The sequence below is a fragment of the Centroberyx gerrardi genome, chromosome 23 (assembly GCF_048128805.1).
Source record: "Centroberyx gerrardi isolate f3 chromosome 23, fCenGer3.hap1.cur.20231027, whole genome shotgun sequence".
In the NCBI taxonomy this organism is placed as follows: domain Eukaryota; kingdom Metazoa; phylum Chordata; class Actinopteri; order Beryciformes; family Berycidae; genus Centroberyx; species Centroberyx gerrardi.
The window spans coordinates 4223225-4233572 of NC_136019.1; the positions used below are offsets into that span (position 1 = coordinate 4223225).

Genomic DNA, 10348 nt, shown 5'->3' on the forward strand with positions numbered 1-10348 from the left:
TGTGTGTGCATTCATAAGTGTGTCCATGTTGTTAAATTAATGTCTCTTTCAAACATATTTTCATGTGTACGTGTTATCATGTATTTCCCGAAATGTGTGTGTGTGTGTGTGTCTCTTTATACATAGTTGTGTGTGTGTGTGTGTGTGTGTGTGTGTGTGTGTGTGTGTGCACCCTCAAACCATGTCTTTGAAGTGTGTGTGTAGTTTTAGACATCTGTGCTCCATTGTATTAGCTCTCTCTCTCTCTCTCTCTCTCTCTCTCTTCATGTATCCCCCCTCTCCCTTTGAAATCCTCCAATCTCTCTCCCTCTCTCTCCCTCCATCTCCATTCATCTCTTCCTCGCTCGCTCGCTCCCTCCTCTCCATCTCTTCTCCCTCCTTTCTCTCTCTCTCGTCTCGTGTCTCTCTTTCTCTCCCTCTCTCTCCGTCTCTGTCTTCCATCAAGCTGAAAGAAAACTCATAGAGAACATCACAGGCTGTTCCTCCTCCATGTATACAAACCACAATGCTCGGCATGCTGGGAAACTGGCGGGGGGAAAAAAACGACGGAGACACAAACTGACATTGAGACGTCAGTCATCCTGCCGGCCGCGGGCCTGTTTCTGCTCGCTCCCCACATGACAGGAGGCTGCTAGGGTTTTCTGAGCCTCAATCCCACGGTTAGACTCACTTTGAAGAGCTTATTTAAAAAGAAAACCCGAATAAATCATTACCTGACGTTCACCATGAAATATAGAGGGTTCAGTCAGTAGAAATGTTATCATTTTGTCAACATAGGACTTCGGAAAAAGTGGAAGAACCGGATCTCAACACGCGAACCCTAAAAACGTTCCTATTCTCCAAAGCTTATGATTAGCTACTGTGTATGTATGTGTGTGTGTGTGTGTGTGTGTGTGTGTGTGTGTGTGTGTGTGTGTGCTCATATTGTGGCACTTGTTTCTTGAGCAGTTGGTTGGGTTTCTGTTTGATTGTGTTGATGTTTTTTGGGGTTTTTTATTGCTGTGTGGTATGTTTAATATACGTTGGGTGTATGCTTCATTGGTTCGGTTTCTGCATTTTACTCATGCTTATAGTCTTATATTTATGTTGCTCATGTTACCTGTGTTCTCATGTTTTATGCCTGTATTTTTTGTCTTTCAATGTAAAGCACATTGAGTTTACTTGTAATGAAATGCGCTTTAAAAAATAAATTGCCATTGCTATTGCTACAATACGCTGTCAGACGAAGGGCGGGTTCATCTTTTTAGCATTTCGCTAGTGGAACCCAGTGGAGCCACGATTAGCGTTATGTCGTAGCAAGACAAAGATCGTTTTTCATCAATTAAAGCAAAATGCTTTTCTTAATCACTGCCGTGTTTCCGCAATCAGAAACATCAGCGTTGAGTGGAAAATGAGCTCGGTGTTCTCGGAAGGACGACAGTGACTACAACCTGGAATCGGGGGCGGGGCTTGCACAGCGTGTTTGGAAGCGTTCACGTGTTTAACAAGTTAGAACTCTCACATCCAAGATGGCGATCGTAAGGTGAGTCGTTGTGGCACGCTGCTTTAAAATCAACCGTAAGCGAACTGCAGCAGATGTTGCTTTCTTTTTTTAAGTGGAGTTGATTGTGTTAGTGTGAATATAACTGATCATTTGGGTTTTTATTGCCTTGGACTGCCGACATCGATGGATTCTCTGTAGTGTTTGCCGCCTGTGTGACACACTGGAATCACCAGTCGTGCTTGTAATTATCACTAGGATTATCACTATCACGTTTTGTCGACAGCTCATATTTATGGTGAATCCAATGTGATATGGGACCTTTAAGAGCCATTCTAGGGGAAAATATATTTTGATATATTTGTAATTTGTATATTTGAAATAATGTTGATAGCTAATGATGTTAATTGAAATACTAGTGATATTGAATATTTAATTTGTACTATAGTCATATTTGTTGATTATTATAGAACATTAGATTTCCTATAGTTTCTTATGTTGGCCTATAGCCTAATAGATTCCAAGTAGTTGAAATGCTCCTTTACATTGACGTCATGTCATTAGACTCAGTTGGAGTGAGAAAGTCCACGGAGCAACACACTTTTTTGACCGAGAGAAAATAATTGCCAATTGATGAATCTTGTTAGTCTGTAACTGTTTTGTTTTTCCACAAAACGTTCTAAATGGAGTTATGGTCTCTCGAGATGTATTCGCGTCAGACTCATTGCTTTTTGCATGGACTTTACACTGAAGGAGTGCTGCTACAGGGACCTTTAAGTCATTTTGTAAGAGTAGGTGTTTTAGGACTTTTATCGCTTGCTATCATGTTTTGTTTGAGTTCTGTGCTGAAAGTCTCAGATCAAAACGAATAATATTCTCATGTTCTGGATGTCTGTGCAAAATGAGAAATAGATGAAAAATATCAACCTGACCAAGAAACCATGCTGTTTCTAGAGGAAGGTCAAAGGTCAAATAAACTGATTTCCCTAGAAATAGAGATTACAGGCCATGGTTAAACTGTGTTGTTGTTTTTCCTCTTTTTTGTAATATATATGTAGGTGTGTGTTTGTGTGTATGTATGAGTACAGTATGTGTGTATTTGTTTTTACTGTAACAAATATACATTTTTGTTCATATTTTAAATGGTCAAATTATTTTGTTACTTTTTATATGTCTGTCTGTGTGCATAGGGGCATTTTTTATTTGCTTTGTTTTCTGTGTTCTTGTTTAAGAAGTTGTCATCTTCAGTTAGGAGTTCTGGCCATGAATTTCTGAACCCAAACACATGTATGACTTGTGTATTTCCATATGATTGATTGGTCCTCAGCTTCGACCAATAGGATCGTTGTAATGGGAACGCTGCGGTCAAGGAGCCCGCCCCCAAAAGACCGGCTATGTGGTAATGAATGCACACACACATACATACATACATACATACATACATACACTGTACACTGAGTACTTAGGACACACACTCACACTCATATACTTACACACATACCAGGACATTTACATACATACACACTTATTGCATCTGTACAAAAAATGCACACACACACACACACACACACACACCAAGGCTGTTCTGTGGTTATGAAGCAACGACAGACCCCCAGATTCCTCTATACTGGTTCACATACAGTATATGCTGATGGAGGCCTGGTTCCCAATGGTATTTCAATGGTATTTCAATGGTATTTCAATGGGACACTGACACTCTCCCCCTGCCAGGGTTTGGATGAAAGTGTCCAACCAAATTCATGACCCTTTAACATGTGTCTCGTATCCTGATTGTGTCTAGATATGATTTAGCCGGGCATTGAAATCAGATTGCTGATTGCTGTTTAGTTCTGTTGACCGCCAATTTGCCAAATGTGCATGAAAAGTAATTCTGAGACAAAAGGAACTCAACACAGCAATCTTTCTTGAGTAATAAAACAAAGTTAACTCCGCTAAAGCTGTATGTAGTCTTTTATCCCTCAAATTTATACAGTAGGAATTGATAAGGGATTCAATAAAGAATTGGATCGGTAAGAGGAATCGTAAAATCCTAACAATATTTTGTCTATTTAGATAGATAGATAGATAGATAGATAGATAGATAGATAGATAGATAGATAGGAAAAGTAGACAAATAATTCACTGATCAGAAATCTTTTTGTTTTACTTTATATTTTATTACAGGAGTACATTTAACAATCACGGTAACAAAAAAAAGGAAAGGAAGAAAGAAGAACAAAACATTCATATTTAAACTAAGTGAACATTTTTCCTGTAAAAAGAAATACAAATATTATGTACAGAATGACATAAGACAGGTTCTGAGAAACCATCAGGTGAGAGGAGGGGAAGTGTAGTCGCATGGCACTTAAAAAATAAAACATACCTCGCAAGTGCTTTCCGTTTTCCATAATTAATATCAAATAAAATGCAGTGATAATAAGTCTGAATAACAAAACAAATAATAATTATTACAGTAATCAAATCAACAATATTAACATTTTAAACACTGTTTACAATATAACTGAAATACATAATATTCTAAATACATCCAATATTTACCAAAGACCTTTCTCATTTAGGCTAAAAACTCTAAATCTGTAATAGAATAAAAAATAGCATTTCAAATATCTTATAACAACAATATTACTCGTACAATAACATTAATATTAGGTTATTAGTAGACGTAAATAGCTGATTTTCCCCATGGCTTGCTAAAGGAAGGAATATTGTACAAGTTAATATACACTATAACCTATTAACGCTCTTTTCGCTTTCACAAAATGCAAATATTTTAATCAGCTAAATTATATATATATATAAAAAGGGAAAGAATTAGCAAATCTCACTCGATACAAACTATTGTAGCAATCTAGAACTCTCAATTAGAAAATGTACACGAGAAAAGCAGCAAAAAAAATCTCTATTTTCATATATTTTTTTTATATATCATGAAGAAATCAGTGGTGTGGTTGGTAGAAAGAGTGAACAATGTCTGGTAGAGGCAGAATCTGTCAACGCTATTGGACGTAGAACGTCCAATAAGAAAAGCCGTCTGAGCTTGACCCTGCCCTCCCCCCCGAAACCTCATTGGTCCTTGTCTCAGGCTTCGGTTTAGAACTTAGAACTCTGTCCAAGGCTTCTGGAATGTCCCAGAGTTCTTGAGTTCCACTAACGAGTCCCAGAGTTCCGTTGTAGAAGCCTTTCCATATATGGAAAAAAAAGAATTCTTCCTCTCCAATTATGGAACACAGAAGTTCTGAGAGTTCTGATTGTGCAATCACCTCAAACAATAAATCTCTTTTAGCTAATAAAGTTGCTAAACCATGGAATTCTTTCTTTTTTTTTTGCATTCTTAGCGTTGATTGGAGGAGCAGCAAGACGGAATGTCACCTTCTCCACAGAATTCAAAATGGCTGCCCCAAGGAGACGAAAAAAACAAACAAACAGATCACAAATAAACAAACACAGAATGACAAAGCGACACTCAAGCAGCATGTATGTAGGTCTTCTCTCCTTCTCCACCTCTCCTCTCGTCTTTTCTCCTCATCCCTCTCTCTCTTTTCTCCTCCTTCAGCTTAGGAAGTTCCTCCGTTTCGTTAAGAGCAAGTTCTCTGTGAATCCCGGCCGCAGGACAAAGTCACTGGCCAAAAGTTAGGTACAATCTCAATGCAACTTGGTAGTGTAGTTTATGTATCAAAGCACAGGTTCAGAGAGTTTACAAAGCAGACCTGGACCTAATTACTGTTTGACCTGGAGTCAGTTACTTTTCTCATTCAGTTGCATGGAACCAATGGGGAATCTCTATGGGTTGATTCTGCTTGAGCCATTTTGCATCCCCAGATTGATTTATCCATGGAGGGATGCAAAATGGTTGCAGAGGGTACTGTGATGTCAAGTGAAAGCGGAAGACCTTCCTATTTTGCATTTTAGGAAGACAAAAAGCAAAGTAATTGACAGCATTTCAAACAATTATTGGCCCAGGTCTGTAAAAAAAAAAAAGGGAGGTTACTAGAACAATGAGTAGATGATAGTCTTTTTATGTGCAGTCAGTCAGAGTTAAATATCAAAAAAACAGAAATGCTTATTCATTATTCACCACAATGTCCACTCTGCACCTGAGTTCACACACACCATTAAGATCGCTGCAAAACATGGGCAACATTTTGAGACGATGCAGATGGGCAGACTGAGAGGAGAAGAGGTTTTGAATGGAGACCAGGATGATAAGGAAAGATGGGATGGGAAATAAAGGAATGTTCTTTTGGGGTGATACAGTATGTTTTGGGGGGTCTCTTTCTCTCATCAGCAAAGTTTGTATTTTGTCTCTCCTTTATTTCCAGTTTTTATCATTTTGTATGTGCAAATAAACTAAACCTAGTCCTAACACTAAAAAGGAATAGATTCAAAGTTCGGCGAATGTAAAAGTAATGATGATGGCACCCATCTTCCATTGTCCGCTGAAGACTAACATCTCCAAGAAGTATTTCACCTCACCCTCTCCTCCCTGAATCCCTTATTCCTCTCTTCTTGGCTCTAATTTTTTATCTACTTCTGCAGCACTTCTCTCTGACATGAGCGCTCTAGGTTCACAGGAATATTGTCAGGACACTGTGGCTCTGAACCTTTACCTCCTTACTACTGGTTGCTTGTAATGTAATCTAGGAATTGAAGCTTATTCTACTGTTGCACTCAGTGTGAGTCACTCTGGATGAGCGCCAGCCAAACGCCTAAAATGGAAAATGGCACAGATTTCCTGGCAATACATGAGCAATATCATCTTCAGAATGAATGGGGGCGGACTGATGGTACAAAATCAGTGTGGATCATGTAGTATATAGCGTAGAGGCCGGTTAATAACAAAAGCATCATGGAAACATGAAGGTGAGGTCATAAGTGATAGGAAAATTGCCCATTTACATCACTTCAAAATGTTACTCATGTATCGTGCCCCTTAAAATATCCAGTCAATCTGTCTTCTCCTGTTAGCACTACATCCCTCAATCCTTAGCGAAGCCCTTTCCTTAGATAGTCTGAATTGATACTTGACCCTAAGTAGCAGTTCAAGGAGGTCACAGTACAGCTTCAGCCATTTGAATTGGTCAAAGTCTTTTTACTGCATCGTGCTTCAGCTAGCCTCAAGAAACGGTACAGACACCAGTGTAACCAGTTCTGCATCATTTCTATCTGTGCCACAACCTACCCTACCCACTGTGCTATATGATGATTATTTGACTGCATCTGTAAGCTAGTAAACAAATTCGAAGGATCTGGCATGACCCTATCAAAAACACCTGACTATTAAAAAGCCACCACTGATTTCTGTCATTCTTCCGAATCTTTTTCCGGTCTGCACAAAACAAGAGTTGAATCCGGGCGGCGCCTAGAAGAATTCCGGCCCCAGATTAATCGATTCAGACCCGAAAATATACAGAATTTCCCGTTTTACATCTAGTTTACTAACATAACCCAGTCTATATAATCTCATTTACCCTGGTAGACAATTGAAATGGTCCATTGATTTTGATTAAACACAAGCAAAATGCTAACATGTTATCATATTCTTTCATCCTATACCCTGTTTCATCCATCTCTCCTTCCTTCCACCATCGTCTTTTCTTTTACTTTTCTAATTTCATCACTTCATTTCACCAAAAGTATCTCCATACAACTTCTCTTTCTCCCATTGTGCATTACCCACGTTCTATTTCAAATTATATTACATAGCTTTTTTTTTTTTTATACATACATTTTGTTTTGTATATTTCTTTAAAAAAATACACACAATAGAGCATAATTAGAAACTTTTTTTGGCAGCTTCTTCCTTTCTCTGAGGAAAGTCCCGATCAACTGTAACAAGAGACGAAGACTTCTGCGTTTCTTTCAGTCTTTAAAAAGGAACCTCCAACCTTGGCAGGGGAACGAAGGGGGAGAGGAAAAAAAATAACTCTGCCGTTCCTTCTTTCCTTTCCTTCAATCTTCTCCCTCATCCTTCTTCGATCACTCACCCCCTCTTTCTCGTCGTCTCTCCGCCCTTCAGACCGTCGCTCCCAGCAGCTCTTCCGACTTGGCCATGATCTCGTTCTGGTTGGAGTCCAGGCCGTAGAACTTCACCTTCAGCCCGTCGACCGGGTGGACCACGGGTACCGTCACCACGCGGGGGAACTGCCGGGTGGCCAGCTCGAAGCGGCTGGTGCTGGCCAGCTCGATGGCCAGGATGCGGAGGAAGAGCGTGGCGAGCTGCTTGCCCAGGCAGGACCGCACGCCGCCGCCGAAGGGCAGGTAGTGGAAGCGTCCCTCCTTGTCCTCGCCCCGCTCCTGGCTGAAGCGGTCGGGGTCGAAGGCGTCCACGTCCTTGAAGACGGCCGAGGTGTCGTGGGTGTCCCGGATGCTGTACATCACGCTCCAGCCCTTCGGGATCTGGACACCCTGGGGAGACAAAGAGAGAGAGAGAGAGAAGGTTATATGGAGCAAGAAAGCACTTTTGTATCTAAGAGTGTGGTCACGTGTACAACTCGTTTTCCTTGTTTCTTCTTCAAAGTTTACTTTGCTGCATTTTTTAGTTGGTTCATTTAAGTTCACACTGCCCAATTACAAGCAAACCAGGGCTTGTAAACAAAAATCACATGACTCACAAGTAGCTTGTTCATTGGACAGAGTTTTGGTGAACTGTCATCCTGTCAGGTTAGAAAGTCGGGGGGTGGAAGTCAAAACAAATCTGATTCCAGTCCCTGTAACTTTAGCTCAGCATGATGGACTTGTCTGTCTCTTCTTCTCTGGTGTTCATACCAGTTAAGAACACATGAGCATAGAATAAGAACATAAGAACCTATGACCAACAGTCCAGTCTGCGGTTTGCCCTTGGTTCATTTTGGTATGTTAGGCGTCAATATTCGTGTTCTTATACCCATAAAAAGTTGTGTTTTGGGGTTGTTTCCTGTAGTTGGTTCGGATAACGTTCTCGCTCCTAACAAACCAAAGCACAGTTTGTTTGGAAGAGGACCGAGACTCTTTTCTGGCATCTCGGTGCCGTTATTTGGTGTTCGAATGCCATTGGTCTCAAAAACTTGGTGCCAAACAAACAAAGTAAACACCACAGAGTTTGAATAAACTGCTGCAAAAATGCTTGATGTGAACAAACCCATTGAAAGGTATGACTCTTCATCACTTAGAAAATAGCTAGACACTAGACACTAACGAGACAGAGAGAGAGAAAGGCTGAGAGATAAAGTCCAAAAGTAACAAAGTCCAGTTGGGAACTACTTCTGCAGAATAATACAAGTATATACGATAATGGTAAGGCCACTCACGTCCAGTTCGAAGGTCTGCATGGCGGTCCGGTAGCCTCCAGACACGGGCGTGAAGAGCCTCAGCACCTCCTTGATGACACAGTCCAGGTACTTGAGGCTGACGATGGTGTCCAGCCTCAGCTCTCCTTCGGGACAGAGGCAGCCATTGTGGAGGAGGCCCCGGGCCCTCAGCTCCTCCCTCAGCCGCTCCAGGACGGGCGGGTGGCGGAGCAGCTGCATGATGAGGGAGGTGCTGGCGCTGGCCGTGGTGGCGAAGGCGGCAAAGATCAGCTCGATGGTCGACTCCTGCGGGGTGAAAGACAGATGAACGGTGTACGACTGCACCCAATACACTAGTGAATGTTCACCGCCCGTCAAAAGTTTGGGGACACCTAGCTTTTGAAAATGATTAATACATAAGCATGTTTTCTTTGTCGGTTTGCAGTAACAACCCTAACCCTAACCCCAATAAAGATTAACTAGGTTTAGTTTTTAATAACACTAAAACAGTTCAACTATACGTTCATCAAAAAACCTCCTTAGCAGCTGTAATTGCTGCTCACACTTCCTTCGTGCCAACAGTCAGATTTTCCAGGCGCTCCACATGTCTATGCCACATCGCGCCCACATGGCACGTGCGCTAAGTGCCCACTAAGCCACCAGGACGCACCTGAACTCCTGATCCTCTAAATCCCTGGGCTACTGACACCCCATTCTTGGCCTCTAATTAAAAACATTGGCATTCATGAGCGCTGTTGGGGAAAAACAGGTCATCGATATGGAAAGTAAAGCGTATTTCCAGCATGTGCACAAGCACACCATGAGGGCGTATGAGTTGATTTGTCGTTACTTGGTGGGCAAGCCAACTGGAGTCTCCCTCAAAATCTAATGGGCTAATTACTTGTCACTCAAACAAGGGGCCCAAAATGAGGAAATATAGGCGGTAATACTATGGGCGGGGGTGTCTATCATGTTAGCCAAATGCCAAACAATAGCCATTGATTACAGTTTTTGAGACAGTAGCAACACAAAATAAAGAAATGTGATTGTAGTCAAACACATTTTCTCACCCTACTTGCTGTAAATTTGTAGGCGCCATTGTGTTTTACTTATTTTAAATTGATTAATCTTTATTTAATGGATATAAAGCTATTAGCTGAGCAAGATGAAACTACTGTAACACAACTTAACCTCAGACGCACATAACTTTGGAAACAAATCCCCTACATCGCACCTTGAGCTATGTTTCGTGACAAAATAGGGCTGAAAGAAATTTGTCAAAAGCCAGCGCATAACTTAATAAAACGTCTGTTGTTTTTAATTCCTGAAAAGTAGAGTGTTTGGAAATATGAAGTTCGTATCCAACAACAACATTTAGTGCGCCTTGCTGGGCCCATTATTAACGTAGTGGAATAAATAACATAGGGAACAAGCCACTGAGTCTGGGCAGCACGACTCTCATTATAAACCTCTCATCTGCCATCATCTGTGTCAGAACACGTCTCTCTGCCTGTGTGTACATTATGTGTGTGTGTGTATGTGTGTGTGTATTATATATGCGTGCGTCAGAAAACCGCAG

General features: G+C 41.1%; 1 protein-coding gene across 1 annotated transcript in view; it reads right to left on the minus strand.

Annotated features, from left to right (window-relative positions):
• Nucleotides 1-3652: 3652 nt before the first annotated feature.
• Nucleotides 3653-10348, minus strand: part of cyp26b1 (cytochrome P450, family 26, subfamily b, polypeptide 1) — a 41651-nt gene continuing 34955 nt past the window's right edge. Inside the window, exons 6-7 of the mRNA XM_071895527.2 lie at nt 8791-9075; nt 3653-7909 (exon numbers count right to left, since the gene is read on the minus strand). Of these exons, the coding sequence (XP_071751628.1) occupies nt 7517-7909; nt 8791-9075 (678 nt within the window). The 3' untranslated portion in view covers nt 3653-7516. The remainder of the gene's footprint in view (nt 7910-8790; nt 9076-10348) is intronic.